The sequence below is a fragment of the Rissa tridactyla genome, chromosome 2, assembly GCF_028500815.1.
Source record: "Rissa tridactyla isolate bRisTri1 chromosome 2, bRisTri1.patW.cur.20221130, whole genome shotgun sequence".
Lineage (NCBI taxonomy): Eukaryota > Metazoa > Chordata > Aves > Charadriiformes > Laridae > Rissa > Rissa tridactyla.
In genome coordinates, this window is record NC_071467.1 from 36,860,775 (window position 1) to 36,881,961 (window position 21,187).

Here is a 21,187-nt window from a genome sequence, read left to right on the forward strand (position 1 = left end):
AGAACAAAATACCAGGTAGCACCGAGGAAAGAAAGGGAATAAGGCTGTGGAGGGGGAAGGAGACTGAAGAAGAGGAAAGAGGAGGTAGATTTTAAAGAACGGTTGAAGAGGGAAGGAAAAGAGAGTGGATGTGACAGAAAGGGTACAAGAGAGGGTGGAGAGAAGTCAGGGAAGACTGTGCAGTGGCAGGACTTGGGACAGGGAGTCTGTGGGGTTTTAAGTTAAAATAATGGAGTCGGTGTCATGACAGTGAGCTGGACAGTGGCCGTGCGCGAGAGCAGTTTTTGTCTCACCCGCAGAAAAGTAACTTGTTAAAACCTCTTGAATTGCTCTGTAAGGGTACATTGGACCGCACTCTGTGATTTTACTTTAATTCTACTAATGTAGCTCTGACTGACAAGGAAAATGTAGATGGTTCATATGCACTATTAATACCTTTCACTGAACTTTGAACTGTAATGGAGGTTAAGTAGCTGCTATTTTCATGAGTCCGTGCTGTAAACTACTCCTACATAACCTTTTCTTAAAGCTCAAGCTGTGTAATTAGAAAACTGAGAGGATTAATGTGCTTCATGCCTTGGCAGTTGTGGTTTTAGTGTACGAAAGCTGAGAAATTCATCTGACAAATGAGAAACTGAGAAACTCATCTGAAAAATTTGAGGGTTTTTTTCAATATTTCATAAAGTTGATCTCAACAACTGTATGTAAAAGGGATTGGTTCTGTTTGAGCAACCAGGAAATAACATGCTGTTGCTGAAATCAGTAGCACTAGGGATGTCAGATCTCTGCATTTGCTGTTTTACTTTATTTGCTTTATGTTGTTTCACTTTGTTTTAACACGTTAAGGATAAAACTTCTACAGCTTAAGACTTGCAAGGATGCTACTGATGTTTATCAGAGAAGCTGTTTTTAAAGTAACTAGAGGACAGAGAATTTTCTCTCTCTTTCAAGGCGCTAAGTACCCTTCATTTGTAGAGCTGAAAATAGTTTAATATATTATTTTGCCATTCTTGGAACAAATTTATATTAACTAATATCATGTGGTTAAAAGAAAATTTTTAACCTGCTCCTATTTAAAAGTAAATGTCTGAAGAATGCTGTATGTAGCTGAGTTTTTGTGAGGGGTGTCCATTTTAGGTTAATAGAGTGTAGCAGTAATCTTACAGTCAATGATCTTTAGGGTTTTCAGATTACTTCTTTACTCTGAAGTTTCATACATCAGCCATGGAAGTTATTCTGAGCAATTTTTCCCACATTCAGTATCAGCCTGGAAATAGTGATTTGACATATTTCTTTAAAGTCCTATTTGCTTTGGTTATAACCAAATAAAAAAGAGTGGGGGAATGTTTTTCTCGAGGTACACTTGCGCCTTCTTTGTCTTATTCCCTCCTTTATATATTTTATCACACTGTGACTCAAATCTTTGTTGAATTATTGAAAAAAAAAATATTTGCAGTGCATGATTTTTTTCAGATCACTGCTATATTGGAAGCATTTATTTAGCATCGCTGTAGATAGCTCCGTTTGCTAAACGTCCACTCTGAAAATAAGGACATCTTTGGATTTTCACTTCTGTTCCACACTTTACGACCAAAAAGCGCTAAGAGGGTCCCCAAACTGCCTCGCAATGTGTCAGGGAGAAGAGCCAAACTTTAGCTTGTCCGTATTAGTCGGGATTTGAGGGATGCGAATGTGGTGTCTCTGTGCTGTGATGAAGCGAGGAGGAGCAGGACTCACTGTGGTGACCTGTGGACCATGGTCATGGCTGGTCACCCCCAAAGAGCTCCAGCTGCACCAGCTGGGCTGGGAATAGCAGCTGTACAAAACATAGGACCTTGCTTTCCTGAGTCATGAGATGCTTCTTGATGCTGACTTTATTTGGCGATAGAGATGCATTTCTAGGCCTTCTGTGATGGCGGAGGAAAGTGCGGTAAAGTCCAAAGCATGGTGTAGACAGCTTCCAGAAGGCAGCCTAGCAGCGTGCACATGGGCTAGCAAAAAAGCTGCCCACTGCCAGCACCCAGAGTGAACAGGCCCTTCCTCATGCACGGCAGGAGGCTGCGAGCAAAGAGCCACAGGATGCGAGTGAAAAGCACCCCCAGGGGAGGAGAAAAATGGGTTTTGGCTGGATTGGCTCTGACCTGACTGACCACAGAGCCCCACGGGAGCGGGAGTTTGCAAGGGGAGGAAGGCGGAGAGGCACAGATTGCAGTCACTGGAAGGGATGGCCTTAAAACAACTGTCAAAACCACATCCTGAGGGTTTTTTTTTAAATAAGAAAGTACAAGATAATCAACTCAGCTGAAACCAGTTTGTATTCTGTTTGTGTAAAGACACTGCAAGGGTAATAAGTATGAGGTAAAGAACTTCTCTAGGATTCAGTAGCTGAATCTTTTTTTACTTATTTATTCCCATTTTTATTACGATTCTTGGAGGAGAAAGTGAACCAAGGCAGTTGTTTCCTTTGAGACTGATACAGCAGTAGCACAGGGAGATTTTGCACATACTCCAAATAGGAGACTATTCTTGAACTGTATTGCTGTGCCTTGGGCTGGGGTCTATGACAGGCAGATGGTCCTGAGTTGTTACAATGTCCATGACAATTGGAATGAATTAAGGACCTAAGAATGCAGTGAAATTAAACCCCCGCTTGTACCAGTGGAATTAAATCGCAGGTCGGTTGTATCCGTGTGCACAAAGTCTAGCTTTATGAATTCAAGTTAATTTCCAGGTTCACAATAATACACCAACGTACGATCGACGGTGGATGCTGCAGTCCAGCACCCAGCTCTCGTTCACCTACCCATCTTCGCTGTCGCCGAAGGAAGAACTCATTTGTTTTTTCTCCCAATTTCTCTTTTTTTGCAGAAATATTGCTGACCCTGCGGGTGATTCGGTTGCTCCTTTCTTCAGCTGACGGGGCTTTTATGGCCCCAAATCCTTACCGGTTTGAAGAGCTGCGTCTGTTTGTCGTGACCCAGCTGAGCTGCCGGCGCCGGCCGACAGGACTCAGCCCGTCCTTCCCGAGGGGAGCCGGGCGGTCGTTGCTGAAGAGCGGCCTCTTCTTTGACAGTCTGAAGCTAGCGTACAGACAGTCGCTCAGTCTGTTCACTGCATTCACCTTAGTGCAACTTAGATCTCTCCTGCGAAGTAAATGTTGACAGGCAATTTTCATAAAACCATGTCAGATTGAATGTATTTAAATGTATGTATTTAAGGAAAAACAACCATGCTCTTGTTCTGTTTCTGTTTAGTTCTAGACCTTGGGGTTGTTTTTTGGGTTTTTTTTTGCTTTGTTTTCCCTGGCTTATTCAGTCGGTGCAAAGGATTCAGTTCCGTCTGAAAACTGGTGTTTTAGACTAAGGCCTGCATTTTGGGGCGGAGAGGAGGCGTGGAGGAGGGTGCAGAAGCAATGTCTGGTACATACAGAGACCTCCAACGAGCGCGGTCCACTGACAAGTCAGAGAAGATGAACCGATGCAGAAAACTATACAGACCAATTTTGAATGGGGTTAAAGTTGTAAAACAGATGAAAATTCCCCTGTGAGAGGGCTGTTTATAAGGGGCGTTTCGGTTGGGTTTTGTGGTAATGTTTGTAATGCAAGTCATGGATCCAAAAATACAAGTTGGTTACATTCTTATTTAATTAAATTCCTAACAATCACAGCAAATCCTGATTTTTTTTCACCTGGCTCTCCTGACCTCTGTCATCTTCCTCTTCTTTCTAATGGAAAAAAAAAAACCAAACAGGTTACCCCTTTATTTCCGTAGGTGTGTTTCCAGCAATCTGGACGGCCGGTTACTGGATGCTGAACAGCAAAGTTCGATGGTTATGCACGTACTGATTATGGTAGTGGCGGAATTGGTGCATAATATCAAAAAGCTCAAGATACCTGCTTTAAAGCATGATAATTTCTGGTTCCCATCCCCCTAGCTGGGAAAATAACAATTCCTGTAAAACCTATAGCAGATATCACTACAGACTTCACCACTATCGTGTGTTTCTGATTATTTTAAAGCAGTGTGGACTACGAGGACGTTTTGTAAGGTACATAAAATCCAGTTTATATGTAAACAAGCAATAATTTAAGTTGAAGACTTAAGTGTTTTACTTGTATAATTTTTGTGAGATATACATGTTGTGAAGTTGATTCCAAATGAGGTACTTCAGTATTAAATTAGATATCTTCTTAGCCGTGTGTGTCTCCTGGAAAAGTGTTTTGTAAAGGATCACAATGCCTTGATTAGACCTAATTTGTAGGCTTGAGACTTCTCATTTTCTAAACCTTGTGATTCTGCTCATAATGTCATTTAACTAACCTATATTATATGCAGCCACTGTAGGAACCGATTCTTGGTTTTTGTATGTTTATATGCTTTCGTAACAAATCTTAGAAAAACTGTTACTAAGCAGGCCACTGTTAGGGGGTGTTTTTTTTTCTTGCCCACTGTGGTTGGAATAATCTTTTACTAAACTGACATCAGTTTCTGAGGACTTGAAATATTAAGAAATTGATGTTTTTGACCTCTGTTTTCTTTCCGCTGACCCCCGATCCACAAACTTTCTAACCTGAATGCAGATTTTTTGATGTCATGTAAAATGCAATGCATTTTATAATATCTCATCAGCCATGCCTTTTGGGAGTGAAAGGTTTGTTCTGTTGCCATTTGATTTGTTTTGGTTTTCCGGTGGGAGTTCAGATAAAGTAGCAGCTATTCTGTATTAAGGATGAGGAAAATATGGTAAAGGTGGTTTGAAATAGGCTGTTTCTGTAGAAGGCTGTTGATGAAAGCCCGGGAAATGTACAGTTGTGTTTGTCCCTAAGGAGGGCAGTGCCACCGTTCCGGAGAAACAACGTTTTTCAGCTGTCACCGTTCTGTTACCAAACTCAGACGGAATATTTAGTCAGCTGAGCCATCCTCTCACCTGCTGATGGGAAACCAAAATAGCTGTCGGCCCTGAGCTCTGCAGCCTCATTACTACTACAATGCCATTTGTGTTAAACTTGCGTTATATATCTGACAAAAAATTATTTATATAAGAAATGCATAAATCTGAAGGAATTAACTTTCTGCACCACAAACTGTAAATGAGTTTTAAAACAATTTTGTTTCTATTCTGTTCTTTTTCGATTATTAACCGTAACCTCTGCAGATAGATTATTCTTTTTCACAGTGGACAAAAATAGTTTAAATTTGTCCGGTTTCATGACAGACCTGCAAACCCTTATCATCTGTAGTGATTGTGATATTCTTCATCCATTGCCATTTTGACAGAAAGGAGATTGTACCTATCACTTTGGCTCCGTTTGGGTTTATCGTGACTTTAGTCGTCTTCTAACTAATGAAAGAGAAAAGTGAGTGAAGGAATCTTCTGATCATATTGATCACTATAGAAACAAAAAAAAAGCCAAATCAATTCCCTTCATTGTCAGTATTTTTCATCCTGTATACAGTAAATTTGTCGGAGAAAGTACTTGGATTTTGTTTAACAGAACAATTAATCAGTGTTCTACTTACATTACTAAATGTGAAAGGCGCATAATGTGAAAAATAAGCATATATACACGGTCGTACGACCTGTTTAAGTGTTCATGTAATGTGGTAAGGTTAAAAAGTGAAGTGAGCTGTTTTGCTACAATGAATTAATTTGTACTCCATCTTTAAAATATTGTCCCACACCGGTATCCCTTTGGGCCTGTATTAATTAAAAGCAATGTTTTTGCAGTTTATACAATACATTTTTTAGTCTTTGTTTAAAAGCGGAATTCATATGGGCTTAACAGATGAAATGGGTGGCACAGCTCCACTTGCAGAACCCAAAGATACACAATCAGTTTTGAAATGCAACTTAAGCCATTAATTGTTGGTGTGAATTTAAAAGTTTTCTAGTATTTGTATGGTAGTATGCTGCCTAAGAGCAAAAGCATTCTCTGCACAAAAGAAAATTTACTGTAGTGGCTTTGATTTTAATTAGAATTTTCTCCCTGGTGTTTCTTTGTAGACTAAAACAAAATCTTTTAAGTTTCTTACTACAGGTAAAAGCTATGTGCAAGAACCTCAAAATGCTAAAATCTAGCATAATGCCTTAGATCTGTTTTTAAGTCTTGTATATTCCTACATAGCTGTCTGATGTATTATATTTGTATAGTGAATTGTGTACAATTTTGGAATAAGTGCATCATCACTTAATCTTTATGTTGTTCAATAGGGATGATGGACACGTTTCTTCAAACATTTACTGTCATTTAATTTTTTCCCTTTATGTCATTTGTGGGGTTTATTTGTACAGTTCATCATGAAGTTGCATCTGAGATGTGTGTATATGAAAAGATTATACAAGGGTAAAATTAAGCAATATATAAACTATGGTTCTTCAGGAGAAAGCTTACAGTGTTTCAGGTTGTGATTTATTTTCAAAACGGAGTTGACTCTGAACATCACTTTGTTCACCTGCATTGATGTTTGTATTTCTAGTGTGAGCAGTTTATGCAAAGGTAGATATATTCAGAGAAATTTTAAATACATTTATGCAAGTTAATATTGCTTTGCTGATGCTATTTGCTTATTTGATGTTAAATAATGCTATTGTAAATAAAGAATTCTGTTGTTATTGCATCATTTAATAAATTTTAATGCCTTCGGGTTTTACATGGCTTTAGAGATTTCAACGTGTTTCTGTTGTGTCTTCATTTATTCATAGAAGGGTGTAAGATGCAGTACTAAAACAGTTGTGACCAGGAGGGACCCTTCGTGTGCCTCGTTTCTTTCCCTTCAGCCTCTGGATACTTACCTTGGGGATGAAAAAAACATGGCTGATTGCATTGAAGGGATTAAGCATAAGGAGCGCCTTGGAGACCAGAGGGCCTAAGGTGCCTGAATTACAGTGGGATGTATTTTCTGATTGGTATGAGGAGGCCACCAAAAATAAAATGGAATCCCAAGCCAGAAGTTTGAGAGACTGTCGTGGTTTAGGTCTCAGGGGAAGAAGAAAGAAAAAAAAAAAAGGGAAGAAAAAAAAAGGAAAGATCAAGCAGGGCATCTTAAAGGATAGTTAGAAAAAGACTTGATGGTGGCTGAACCAGGGCCTGGCTTACCTTCTGCCTGAAAGGGTGAAATCTGGCAAGTGTATGCTGGAGGATGACCAGAACGTGGAGTGTGTGAGGGAGGAGTGAGTGCTCCCGTTTGGTGCACCCAGCTGCGCCAGGCAGCCGGTGAAGGACCCGTGACGCGGGTGGGAGGGCTGGGATGTGGGCAGGGGTACCAGATGGGCAGAAGGGCTGTGCCCATACTCAAGGCATCCATGAAAATGGGTGTGCTTGTGAACCTAGAGAGGGGTGCGAGTGCTTTGGCTGCCTGTGTTTGCGTCTTACGTTGGTCCTGTGTGCGGGTGCTGTTGAGGGCAGCACCTCATCCGTGGCACTCTGTGTGACCCCACATGTCAGTGTCCTCTCTGTGTGTGTCCTGTGTCTGTGTGTCTGGGATTTGTGCTCTGCGTCGCTACTTGGTGAACCTGCAAACAGGAAAGTGGTAGCCATGTCCCCCCGCCTGAGCAGGGACCCCTGGTCCCCGGGCGCTGGGCTGGACCCCAGCCGTCAGGCAGGAGGGTCCTGGGCTGGGGATGCTGGAGGAGGCGGCTGCTTCTAACATCCCTTAGCAGTTTTGTAGCCAGCAGGATCTGGTTGAGTTGTGAGTATTCCCGACATTAAATGTATATAATCCTTGTGTGATGGGAGACTGATCCTTCGGTAATGTGCCCATAGTGTTAATTTTGTAAGCAAACTTCTAGAGCATTATGGGGGCACTCAGACAGGACCTGTGCTAGTAAATCCTCCAGTTAATTGGAATGAGTGGATTGGAAAAGAAGTGTTTATACAACATTAGAAGAACAATAAGAGCTGTAAATGGCTGAAGCTGAAGGCCTAGTGATACAAATTTGTAGTGGGGGGGAACGAAAAGCGAGTTACCAGAGTATGTACAAGCCCTCCTCCTGTAAGTAACAGATCACTTCCAACTATCAAATGGGTAAGTGGTGTTGGCTATAAAACAGGAGGGAACTGAGAGAATCAAGCTACGGCTGAGCTCTCTACAATCTGCGCTTTCAAAGTTGTGAAGAATTGGGTAGAAAGGGAAATGCACAGTTGCAAAGGAATAACCTCAACTAACGGAGATTTAAACCTGATTGAGTAGTAGAACCGAGTAGCACAGAGGAAATTGGTTAATCATGGGGGAACAATCATCCAACTCTGCAAATAATGTACTCAGTGGAAACGTGAATCTCCTGTGGCTGCTGTCATTAGACAAATGCATATCATCCTGCTTGTGCATAATGGGTGGCTGGGCAGGACAACCCAGCGTCAGCCGGTGTGATTGTCAGTGGCACAAGATGTCCATGTGTCCACAAGGATGCTCAAATCCAACTCCCTGATCCAATGGAATATATGGGTTTTAACTTCCTCCTCCCCTGAGGAGCTGGAACCCTTCTGGGGATCATTAAAAGATTCTGACTTTAAGAACAACAACAGTTTGGGCACAAGGGACAGTTTCAATGCCATAGAACGTGGTGTTTCCCCCACCTCCCCTGAAGTTGGGCACTAAAGGCAGCAGCACTCAGTGGTGAAAGGGGCTCCACGCAGATGAAGGGGCTGAGATACCATTCAGACCCTCCTTCCACCGGTCAGGCTCACTCACCAGGGCAGCAGGGACTTTGCTTTAAATGTTTCAGTTCGTACACGATATGCTCTGAATGAACCACTCGCCCACCACTAATTGAGATATTTAAGGATGAAGAAGGTGGGGGTCAATCAACTGACACCAAGATACCGATACCCCCAGCCCTGTAACAGCTGCTGAGGAGATGGGGTTGCTCCAGCTCCTGCGATGCGCCCAGGGGTTTCTCCCTAGGAGATGTTCCTGAGCAGATAGTGCAGAAAAGGCGGGGAGACTCTCCTGTTGCTCCAAAAATGTCTCTCCCACCCCAGTTTCAGGCTATAGTTCACTTCATCACTTCATGCGAATTGTACTACAACTGCTCAGGAGGCTGGAAGGACTCGTGGTGAACCTGGCCAGAGCAATTTATTCAGCTCCCTGCAAACTGCAGGCAAAGTGGCTTTGAGAGGCAACAAGACGAATAACAGATACTCCTGCCCTTGCTTGTGTGCCTGCGCAGTGGCTCACCCCAGTGAAGGGGGAGGATTGCAGCTATACGATGGGATTGGTTTGCTCCAGATTTTAGATTGGCTTGCTCCGACTTTTTTTCACACATGTATTTTTCAGTTATTTATCTATTCTCAATGTATTTGGAATGGGATGAGAGCAATGGATTGCTTTAGCAAAGCTACTGAGCTAATGACGACATCATTAAAAAGCTGCTATATGTAAAGACGCAGCTAATACTGAAAAAGAAAAGTTAGATCACTTTAATGTGTGATTTCGCTTTTTTTAATAGTCCACATCAGCAGAGGCTGTCCTCTCTGTCCTCTCCTATAGCCATAGCAATAAACTGCTTCTGCTCTGACCTGATCAAAGTTGTAATTATTTGGATTATTTCCATGACAGCAACTGGTCCGTGACAGGGATTCCCACGTCCGTGCTGCAGCTGGTTGTCAGTGTCAGCGCTGGGGCACAGGGAGCCCGTGGGTGGGAAGCTGGGCACCAGGGGCTGCTGCGGCACAGTGGTCTTCGGAGGATCAGGGGGCTGCTCGTAGGTGTAACCTGTGTGTTTGGGAATTTGTAGGAGACAAAGCGCTTTAAGTTTGGAGTGAGGAAGGTGTAGAGTGGGAGTAGGAGTGATGATGAAGAACTTGTGCCCGAGAGCAGGATGGGAGGGTTTGGGGTGTAATGTTTTAGATCAAGAAATCTGGATCAATCCAAGGAGATGAGCTCTGTGTTAGGCCACTTAGGCGACTGAATGCTACGCAAGCAGCCTGCAGGGATGTCCCTCGCTGCTGATCTTTGACATCTCCACATCACAGTGGAGAAGGAATACCATCTAAAATCCTTCAGCAGGGGAGGGAGCCTGACAGACTGCTGTGATAAAATCATAACAAAGTCCCAAAGGAAGACCCGAGCGGCACCGCAGTAGCCCAAAAGCCAGACGCTGCAGGCACACGAACGTTGCTGGTCACGGCAACCTGCTCTGATGGGGGGAGCGCGAAGGCTGGAGGCTGCCGAGAGCCCTGTGCTCTGGAAGGGCGACTCTGGCCTTGGGGACACATGTCAGGTGCCACTGAGCAAGGCGCTAAATACCAGCTGCAGCAGCGGGGGGCTGCCGGGCAGTGAGGGAGTCCCCAGGGTTCGTTTTAAGGTTTTTCTTTTTGTAGCCATAATTCCAGAGTGATTTTTTTTCCTTCAAATTATTCCCCCGCCGCTGCTGGCAGCAGGGATGCTCCACACCAAGGGGCATCGTGCTGAACAGCGTGTGTGAGCCGAAGATTTCCACCCACCCCACCCGCCGCCCCCAAGAGGAATCTCTCCCTGAGGTCGGGACTGTTTTAATGCAATTAATGCCTTTAACCTTTTCGGGGATGAAAGCCTCTAAAGATTATCTGCAATACAGTGACAACGGTGGTGCCTCAAGCCCTTTTCTTCTCCTGGGCTCTCTTTCGTCAGGCTTCTAGAAAAAGGGATATTTTTATTTCTGGGCATGTCTACAATTTAACTAATGATGGGAATTTAGAGATCTGACATTTTGTTTGTTTGTCTTCATTTCTCAAAAATCTCCGATGTGAACACGTCTCCTCCAGAAGCCCCGTTTCCTGTGCCTTTACCTGGGCACAAGGTAGCCAGAGGACTCCAGATTGTCTGGCAACACTTAATTTCTAAGGGTACTCTAAAGGTAACTTTTCTGTGCAACTGGAGCACGAAGCCTTATTCTTGTAAATCCAATTAACTCTGGTACTAATTTTATGCTACCGATGCTGCATCAATGAAACCATGTTAAACTGCCTGCCTGAAACTGTTTCCTAAAGCAATGCAGCATCACTTTAGTCTTACAAATAACGGGTTTGGAACAACACAGAGAAAGTAAAAAAAAAAAGTCTAATAAAAAAATCAGGCTATTTAAGCTAAGGAACTATCTCAAGCAAGTTTCGGAAAGCTGCATTCCTACCTTCTCCCTATGCATATTTGCACCTTCTCCCTGTGCATTTTTGCTGTCCCTGGTGTATTCAGTACTTTTGTCTTGCAAACAGAGGTTAGGATGGAGAATGAGGTTGTAAGTAGGAGAATTAGCCCAATAAATTTAATGCAAAGTACAAAAATGTTTGAACTCAAGTCTGGAGACAAAGCGGCACTGGGCTGACTATGGAAAGGGTCTTGGGAGTCTGGACAGCTTGAATCAGTTCTTGATAGATTTCCCTTGATAGTGCTGTGTGCTTGTGTTTGCTGTCTTACTGTTTATGTCCTGTGTGAAAAAAATAAGAGGAAGTTCCAAATCGAAGATCTTGTAGGGAGGAATTACAGAGCCTGAGGTCCTATGATCTGAAGACCCTCATTCCCCCAGGCAGTCAGTGATCCTTTCTCAAATTCTCTATTTCAAAGCACTTCACTCAAGCCAGATAAGAAACAAGGACTGGAAGGGTGGCTTCACCTTTGGTCAAGTGCAGTCTGCGACTGTGTCTGGCTTCACGTGAGTCCTGATACATCCCTTCTTTGGGATGAAGGCAATGTTTTACAGAAGATCACATGGAGCTATGTTAATTAATTTTTATAACACACCATAACCACTCAAATGGCATCTAAACCTCTGGGAGTCAGACCTGGCTGTCTTTGTTCCCCACTCCAACTGTATCTGTGAGCAGTTTGGCTCGTGCTGTGATGTGCCCCAGGAAGCTCTGTGCTGCCTTGCTCTGAGAGGCACCCGTGGGTGCAAGTCCCCAAGCGCTGTGCAGTGCAGCACTGCCCACCCCGTCCCTTCCCTCCACGCCTGCTTGTGCGGCGTCACTCAGGCTGGACACCGGCAGGGAATGAGCTGCCCAAGGGGAGGCTCTGCAGTAATCCATCCCGCTCATGCCCTGCCTCCCAAGGGGTTTTGCCCTGAACTAAAGATTTCTCCATCTCCCTGCACAAGCAGGGATGATATCCTGCAATGGCAAGGTGCACACCTGGGCCCCTGGGATCCTGCAGCCCCTTCCAGGTCCCCTTTTTATAGCAATTACAGCACGTAGCCACCTGGGAGGAAGGGGAGAGTAGAAGAAGGAGAAACCCCACAAAAATCCAGGATGAAACCCCGCAGAAGGGGATCACCCAGAACCTCTGCAAGGGGAAAGGGCCAGATGTCTTCCTCTGGTCCCATTCTGGGCAGGTCCTGCCATAGGCCTGGTCATGGAGCCTGGGAAACCCCAGCAGGAGCCCAGTGTCCTGCCAGGCACTCAAGAGGCAACCCCAAGCTAAAGTAAAATCACCTCAGCGGTGCCCGTGAAACCTGCAGCGGCTGCGGGTGTGCTGCTGCGTGTTCAGGTCATCGGAGTTTCAGAGGCGTTTTATGACTTTCCATACCCAAGACCCCACACCTGCAACCTGCGAGACACTGTGTGGGGGCCGTGGGTCCTGCTGGGGAGCACGGAGGCCCGCTGGCAGGGTGCTCCCCTACTGCAGTAGATGCTCATCCGTGGGGAGCATCGCTCCCGCCATCCCCGGTCTCCTCCTTCGGGCAGAGCCAGAGCCCACCCGGGGGGCTTGGAGAGGCGGAGGGCGGGTGGGTCCGGGAGGGGACGCGCGGGGGGAGCACCCTGCCGCCCCCTCCGACCCCGACGTGGACAGGGGCGGCCCGACCGCTCCTGGAGTAGCCGCGGCTCCGCCCCGGGGTAGGGGCGCCCGTCGGGGCAGCCCCCCCGCCCGCCCCCGGGGCTGCGCGACCCCCGGGGCGGGCCACCCCCGCCTGCCCTCCCTTCCTTCCCCTCCCCGGGCCCATATAGCCGCGGGGGGCCGGCGGCGGCCCGGCCCCATCGCCCCGACGGCGCCGGGCGGTGGAGGGCAGCGAGCGGCGACTCCCGCACCTCCATCCCGCCCCGGCAGCCCCCGGGTGTCTGCCCCTCCGCTTCCCGGCAGCTCCCTCCCTCCCTTCCCAACCCGGTCGGACATGGCTGTGTCCCTGGCCGGCGAGTCGGTTCCCGGAGACGGCGGAGACGCGCTCGGGATGAGCCCCGCCGGCCTGGCTGCCTACTACCCCTCTTTCCTCCCTCCCGCCCAATACTTCGAGGCGGCCCCCGACTTCTTCCAGCCCCTGAAACCCCTGGGCGGGCTGGTCCCCGCCTCCCCGCCTCTGCCCCCCTTCACCTTCAGCAGGGTCCCCGCTTTCCTGAGCCAGCCGCCCCCCCTGCCCGCCGAGCCCTTCCCCGGCCTCCCCTTGCCCCTCTACGCCAAGCCGCCGGCCCCCTTCCCCACCGGGGAGGGCTCACCCCGCGGGGCGGGGGCCCCGGGCTCGCCCCCGCCGCCCTACCCGAGCCCCCCGCGCAGGGCTGCCCGCAGCCCGGGGGGCGGCGGAGCGGCGGGGCAGAGCTACAGGTACCACTTCACCGAGGAGGAGCTCAACGCGGTGCTGTACGGGGCCCTCCGGAGCAGCCAGCTGGCCGGCAGTCTCCACGCCATCTCGGGGCTCCGGGTGCCCCCCGCCAGCCCGGGTAAGGGGGTTTCCGGCTTGTGGGCAAGGGGCGGGAGGCAGAAGGCAGCTCCTTGCGGCCGGGCGTGCGGTGGGGTTTGGGGACTGTCCCCAAAAGGGCTGCAGGCGATATCGCGGCATCACGTCGGGCTTCCCTTCCCTGCGGTTTTCTTGCATTACCAGCCCACAGCGGGGAAAACCCGGGGGGTGGTTCGGGCTGCGGCCGCTGTCGGGGGCGGCAGGGCCCGCTCCCTCTGCTCTGGTACACCTGCACGGCCGGCGCCGGGCTGAAATGGGGGTCCCTTTTCTGCAGGTGCTGCGGACTCCTCCTCCGCCCCGCTGCTCGACAGGGACTCGCTGCAGCTACCCGAAGGTAGGGGCCCGGCGCTGCCTGCGCCCCCCGCCGCCCTCAGCCGCGGCCGAGCCGCGCTCAGCCCGCCCTGTCCCCCGCAGGGCTCTCGGTGCTGCGGGTGGCGTACGGGGACGTGTCTCAGCTCGGAGTCTTCTGCACGGACCCCATCCCCAAAGGAGTCCGCTTCGGCCCTTTCCAAGGCAAAGTGGTCAACACCAGCGAGATCAAGACTTACGACGACAATTCGCTGATGTGGGAGGTAGTCGAGGCACCGCCGGGCTCCCCCCGCACCCCCTAAACGGGGCCGGGGCGAGGCTTTCGGCCGCCCCTCTCCCGTAGCCTGCAAGAGGGGCTCGGCCCAGTGCGGGTGCTGGGACTGGTGCGAGCGGGACGTGTCGGGGAAGGACCGGGCTAACTTAAATCCCGTTCTCGTTGCCCTCCAGATCTTTGAATACGGGCGCCTGAGCCACTTCATAGACGGGAAGGGCGCCTCTGGCAACTGGATGTCCCTGGTGAATTGTGCCAGGTTCCCCGAGGAGCAGAATTTGACGGCTATCCAGTGCCAGGGGCAAATCTTCTACGAGAGCTGCAAGGAAATCTTGCCGAAGCAGGAGCTGCTGGTGTGGTACGGCGACTGCTACGTCCAGTTCCTGGGCATCCCCATCAGCCTGAAAGGCATGCCAGAGGGGAAGAGACCCCCGCAGCACCCCGAAGGTGAGTCTGCCAGCGACCCCTCGAGGGGCAATGCCCCCGATTCCCATGGATCTGTGTCTGGTCGGCATTAAATTTCGCATGGAGGGGGAGGTAAAGGAAATCGGGCATCACCTTTGCTTTTTAAGGCTGTATTTTATTTTAAACGCTCCCCAGTCCCTGCAGCGAGCCAGTGGTGGGGTGGCCGGCCCTGCTGCGGGGATGCTCTGGGGGTCGCGGTGGTCCCGCAGCCCCGGTCCCACCAGGACCCCTTGCAGCCTCCAGCACCCCAAAGAGCAGCTTCCCCTCGGCACCGGGCAGCCCGGGGACTGCACCGCGGGCTGCTGCCACCTCGAGGTGGCGCGGGGTGCAAGAGGCACCTTTTTCTGCCCCGCCGCCTGGCCCCGAGCTCGCCTTTCCTCGGGGGGTTAAAAGTCTTCATCTGACCATCGTAAAACATCTGGTGGCGCTGGGCTGGGCTTGCACCGGCTCCGCAGCGCTGTTGTTCGAGGGGGGTTCCTGTTTTGGGAGGAGAGGGGCTTTTGGGGGTGGCATTCGTGTTTTGATCCTGTTTTATCCTACGACTGCACACTCTTGGCTTAATATTTTTCGTGCGATTAACACTCTCGGTAAACAAGGCAGGCTGAAGTCGTTCTGATCCGATAACGCTGATATTGCTTGCAGAAGAAACGCCAAATGCACTTACTCCAGGAGTCGTTCTGCTTATAACGTGCAGGAAATTTGACGTTCTTATAAGCAATACTTACGCATGAAGAAAATTTGTGCCAACGGAGGGAAAGCTGGAGCGGGCGAGAGATGGGTCAGCCGGGTGCAACTGGAAAGGGAGAGAAGCATTTGGCATGTTGGCATGGAAATTTGGCATGGAAATTTTTATAGCTGTTGTCTTCAGGTTCAGATAGCTGGTAAATTGTTCATTTCATTTTAAGCCTTAAGCGAAAGTTACTTTCATTAGAGGCAGAAAAGGATGTGTAAACGCTTGAAAAATTTCCTGTGTTGTTCCTAAATTCAGCTGTTAAGAACAGTGTGAAACACAAAAGAAAACCAAATAAACGTGTTTTTGTTCGATAGCGTTTTGAAAACGATAGAAAAGACGTGCAACTTTTTTTTCTTTTTGGGATAGGAGGTAAAATTTACGGACAATATTGATAATAAATACCTGGCAATGTTTCCATGTGAGGAGACGCTTTTTTGTGGGATTCTGCGCTGGTTTTTCATATATGCGCTCGTTGTTTATGGAGATACAAGGATGAAATCCTGTCTTTGCTGAAGCCAGTGGCTAAAACCGATGATTTTATCAGGTTGTGGACTCTAGTTTTTTCCCCTCCGTTAGAAAGGCAATAGAAAGGCAAGGAGAGCGGTGCGAACGCTTCAGAGATCCGACGTGTATTTTGTTAATTATATTGCCATAATCCATGTACCGTTATTACCCTCCCGGAGACTTAAAATTCCCAATTGGCTGCCAGCTCTGCCAAGGAAGCAGATTTGAAATGAGCCCCTTTTGCTGTGGTGTAACGGGGAGGTGGCACTTTCCCTTCTGCTGTACAGAAGCCGGGGAGAGCTTTAAGTGTGAGCGCTGCGGCAAGGTTTTTGCCTACAAGTACTACCGGGACAAGCACCTCAAATACACTCGCTGCGTGGACCAAGGGGACCGCAAATTTCCTTGTCACCTTTGTAACCGATCCTTTGAAAAAAGAGACAGGCTGAGGATCCATATTCTCCACGTTCACGAAAAGCACCGACCTCACAAGGTGAGCCTGCTCCCGGGACTCGCCGCAGTTACTGGCTCTTCGGGGGGGCTAATTAAGGAATCTTTTTTGGTCGAGGTAAGATGCTGCTGTTGTTCCGCCTCCTCTAGTTTCCCTGGCAGTTCCCTGGTGGGACCGTTCTGTCTGTAAAGGAAGAGTTTGTCTTGTTCAGCAGAGCTTAGTTATAAGTTTTACATTCGATGTGGAGCAGATTCAGTTGATCAAAGCAAATCCTTGCTGAGATACTTGCCTCATCTCCACTGAACACCCCTCTGTAGCACCCATTTTCTCCAGGAGCACAGGGAGTAGAAAATCAGACTTCCTAAAGGCTTGGGAAGGGCAAGTTCCAGTGCTTGAAATGGCATAATTAAATCAGTCCTCCAAATTATTCTTTTATCGATCATCCTGGAATAATGTGAATTTTTCAGGAAAAGATAAAGCTTTTCTAACTATATCAGCAATATTGCTATGTCAGAATATCACATTGATTTAGTAACTGGTGAAAAATATAATTCTGTTAAATATGAAGTATTAATTATGCCTTCCCTTTCCCTTGCCTTGCCTTGCCTTGCCTTGCCTTGCCTTCCCTTTCCCTTCCCTTTCCCATCCTTTGAAAGAAATACTTCAGAACAGCAGGAAGATACTTACTCTGAACATTTATACGAGAACAGATCAACTCGGAAAGCAAAGATGGAAAATGTGTCAGTAAAAAAATAACCTTTCAAGATCAGTTATAGCTTACCTTATTTTGAACTTGCAAAAGATCATTTCTGTCAAATTATTGTAGGGGGAAAATTATTTTGGGGCTCATACAAATGCCACTGAATCAGTGCAAGTCTCTCAAATGACTTCCGCCCCCTCTGAATTGGGTTTTGCCCTGTCGCTGCCGGCCGCAGAGCGCATGCCATGCGGTGGTCTTCACAGCTCCTTGGGTCGGAGGATGAAGTACTGCTTGTTCCACTCCTCTAAGGAGACACAATTCTGACAGATCAAGCTGTCGGCTAAGTGCTGTGACTGACTCATCATCTCTGAAAAATGGTTACTATTTTAAAAGGTCTCCTTAAATACTTGTTATTTTAGGAATATTTACCTTATTTGTTAAATAAAAATTTTTAATGGCAACTAGAGCTTCATTTGCATTTTGAAGAAAATGATGATTTTACAGAAATTTTCATGCTTTGGTTAGTGAAAGCCAATATATTCTGTTAATGTTTTGAAGAAGGACATTTTTAATGAAACGTTTTTGACTATGCACGCAAAAAAGCTTTGAAATTTTGCATTATTTCCCTGTTAAAAAAAAGGTCTGCTGTAAAACCAGATTAAGATTCTGACTATTTCAAATTGTTACTGCTTTAATTACTACTGTGTTTGTATATACATAAATGCATAAATATATGTATATAGATAAATATATGTATACACATAAATATAGGTAGGAAAGTACAGACACACATCATCCACATACCTAATTTTAATTTTTCTTTTCAGCTATGCTGTTGGGTGCTTCCTTTTAACTTTATCCTTCCTTTTTTTTCACCGCCAGTGCTCAGTGTGTGGGAAGAGCTTTTCTCAGTCCTCCAGCCTGAACAAACACATGAGGGTTCACTCCGGGGAGCGCCCCTACAAATGTGTCTACTGCAACAAGGTGAGGCAAAGCCCCATCCTGTCCCTCCAGCCATCCCCTGCTGCACTCAGCATCACACCACAACTCAGGGCGGGGGGGGTTGGGGGGGTGGCTCTGTCTTCTTTTTCAATTTTTTCATTTCTTTTCTGTTTTCTTTCAAGAAAATGTCTTCTATTTAAATTGATAACCAGACAAGTGAATATATATATTTTGGACGCAGTTGTGAGTTGAAGTGACAGGGATGGCTGAGACTGAAGAAACAGAGTCTGTTCTCCATCTGATGTGAAATCTGTGTTTCATCCCAGCTCAGAGAGCTGCTGCAGGGATAAGGTCTAGGAAAGCTCGAGAGCATTTCGGATACCATGCAAGGCATGCAGCTACATCCAACGTTCCCCTTTTTCATTAGATAGATAGGTAGTTTTTGATATTACTGACACTGCTCCTGGAGCGCAATGAACAGATTTGTCCCATAAGCTGAACCTGCACGATATCTCTGTGCATGCTTACCTTAAGGTAACTGGGCCATTGATGTGCAACTGGGCGTGGAGGTTTCATTTGAAAAAGACCATGACTAGAACCATACAGCACAATCGAAAATAAATGTGCTCAACTATTGCTACCCTTCACCACAGGGAGGATTCAGGTGAGCTCTCCCTGTGAGATCAGTGACAGTTCTCCCAGCAGATGGAGGGTGGATGTGCAGGCTGCTGCTGGGTGAATATCGGCAGGGCTCCAGGTGCTATGGAGTGTCCCTGCAATGCAGAAGCACCTTCAGCATGTAGGAAGGTGGTCCTGATTTTGGAGAGGGAGTTTTCTTTATGACTGGCTGGACTAACACAGAGCTGAAGTGTCCCGTAGTAAAGAACCTTAGAAGAAGCTCCTTTTGGCCATTATATTTTTTTCTCACCCAGACATCCTGAACACTTGTAGGCAGAGTTTAGGATGAAATGTCATCCTTTAATCTTCTGATCACAGCAAGAGGCGGCAGAGCTTTACAGGTTGCTCTGTGAACGGATCTCTAGGGCACATGGGATCCTTGATGGGCCCCCAGCTGCTCTGACAGGACCGTTGCAGATTGAAACAGATGAAACCATTAGTCCTCAGGCTGCAGGATGCAGCTATCCTGGGACATAGGCCATCATTTCTGTGGCTGGGAAGCCAGGGGCTACTTTGAAGCATCCTCACGTGCTCCTCCTACACAATCACAATTCCTCTTTGCCTCTTCTACCTCTAACAGCGGCTCTGCTCCAGGGCAGCTTTGCTTTCCCTGCCCCTTTGCTTGCGATCTCAGTGAGATCAAAGGAAAAGTGTTGGGCCAAGATCACCATTCTGGCCCTGAAACACACTTTGGCCCTCTTGATAACCATCTCCAGGCACTTCTCTATAGGGATCTCAGATCTGTTTGTGCTCTAAGGTTCCTAGTTAAAAGGTATCTGAGAGATTTTACTCTTCGCTGTGAAAATTTACTTGCGATAGTTTAGCAGCATAACTGTATTAAAGAGGATTTTTGTGTGTGTGTGTGTGGTGTGCAAATAGTGAAGGGCCTGAAAGTGTCTCTTGGGAAAAGAAAAAAACAGGGAACACACAGGTTACTGTGCAACATTCCTGCTCAGGTCTTGGTGGGAGAGATTTCTCCCCAAATGCAGGAGGAGTCTTTACAAGGGGGACAAAGTGTTTTGTGTGCATTTTGATACTCTTGAGAAGGGAAACCAGGCTGGAATGTCTGTCTGAAGGAGGAACAGAGCATGATGGAAGGGGAAAATGAAACCCAAAAAGATGGATGCAGGACTGACTGCATGGGTGAATTCAGGCAGCTGAATCCCAAGCCAGCGTATGTAAACATGAAAGGTTTTAACTCTGAAAATGAACCTGCATTATGTCTCCCAAACATAAAGGAGCTGCAAAGCTAATTAGGACAGTATTGACTTCTTATCCTTTGACATGTAGAAGATATTTACTGGTGTCTGTGGTCAGAAATCTTTCTCTGAGCTTCATCCGACTCCATGGACTCAGCCATCTCCGTAGCTGAGTGCGATAGCTGTTGGCTTCTGGTTCCTCATTGCTGGGGGTTACTGTTTTTTCTCCAGATGGCTGGGGATGTGAGCTATTTGAGGACTTCCTCTCAGGGCACAGTGTTCCTGACGACGGGGTCTGGGTCAGCTGAACCTGGGGATTATACATGTGAAAATAGGTTAATTTCAACTTTTCCCCCCTTTCCCAATCTCTGCCCTTTCAGGCATTCACGGCATCCAGCATCCTGCGCACTCACATCCGCCAGCACTCGGGGGAGAAGCCCTTCAAGTGCAAGCACTGTGGCAAAGCCTTCGCCTCGCATGCAGCCCACGACAGCCACGTGCGCCGCACACACAGCAAGGAGAAGGGCTGCACTTGCTCGGTGTGCGGCCAGCACTTCCCGGAGCAGGAGGATTACCAATTCCACATGAAGATGCACGCTGCTCATTAGTCAAGAGCCCCATGGACACATCCTCGAGCGGCTTTGCGTGTGTATCGGTCTATGTGCAAGTGTTTGTGCGTGGTTGTGTGCATGCCACAGGAGGTGACATTTACCCTTGCGGTGACTCTTTGGGTACAGCCAGTCCCTGGACCCTGGGCATATTTCTGAGTGCAGGGGACAGGCGTTTCTTGCCTGGGTGCCCTGATGACACACTGGGATGAAGTCTAACATGCGCTACCCAACTTTTCCCTTCCTTGCCTGCCATATCCTAATTTCCACAAAAGGCAAATGCAGGCAGGAGGGAATTTCGCCTCCCATGTACCTTTTGTGCACAAATACCACTGTGAGGAGTGTTTCCATGCCTCTAAGGCACCATGTCGGTGGGCTGCCTGGTGCAGTCTGTAACAAAGCTTGTGTGAGGGACATTTTTATCAAGTGCATTTCCCAAAGCCCATTTAACCTGTTTGTTTTCTCTGGGTGTATGACCAGGTATGGGGTCTACTTCCCCTTAATGTGCAAGTCTTTTAATGACTGTATTTGAATGTGAACTGCCTCAGAGATAGTGACTGCTGGACCAGCATAAGGGTATTTAAATTCCATTCTCCAGAGCAGCGGGACTGACTCTTCCAGAGGATGCTGGACCCCAGATAGACCAGGGGGTGAGGGGCAGAGTGTGATGAAATAGCTGCAGGCCTACACA

The 21,187-nt window shown here is 47.5% G+C and overlaps 2 protein-coding genes across 6 annotated transcripts in view; both read left to right on the top strand.

Moving 5' to 3' along the window:
- Nucleotides 1–6,657, top strand: part of NCOA2 (nuclear receptor coactivator 2) — a 196,357-nt gene extending 189,700 nt beyond the window's left edge. For all 5 annotated transcript variants that reach the window (XM_054193663.1, XM_054193660.1, XM_054193659.1 and 2 more), the window contains one exon: nucleotides 2,869–6,657. In XM_054193663.1, the coding sequence (XP_054049638.1) occupies nucleotides 2,869–2,880 (12 nt within the window). In that variant the 3' untranslated portion in view covers nucleotides 2,881–6,657. The remainder of the gene's footprint in view (nucleotides 1–2,868) is intronic.
- A 6,424-nt stretch (nucleotides 6,658–13,081) lies between these two features.
- PRDM14 (PR/SET domain 14) lies at nucleotides 13,082–20,496 on the top strand. The gene is given in 7 exon segments (XM_054189369.1): nucleotides 13,082–13,316; nucleotides 13,416–13,641; nucleotides 13,914–14,211; nucleotides 14,396–14,666; nucleotides 16,209–16,411; nucleotides 17,952–18,053; nucleotides 20,269–20,496. Coding segments are annotated over 7 exon segments (1,563 nt in total).
- Nucleotides 20,497–21,187: the final 691 nt, after the last annotated feature.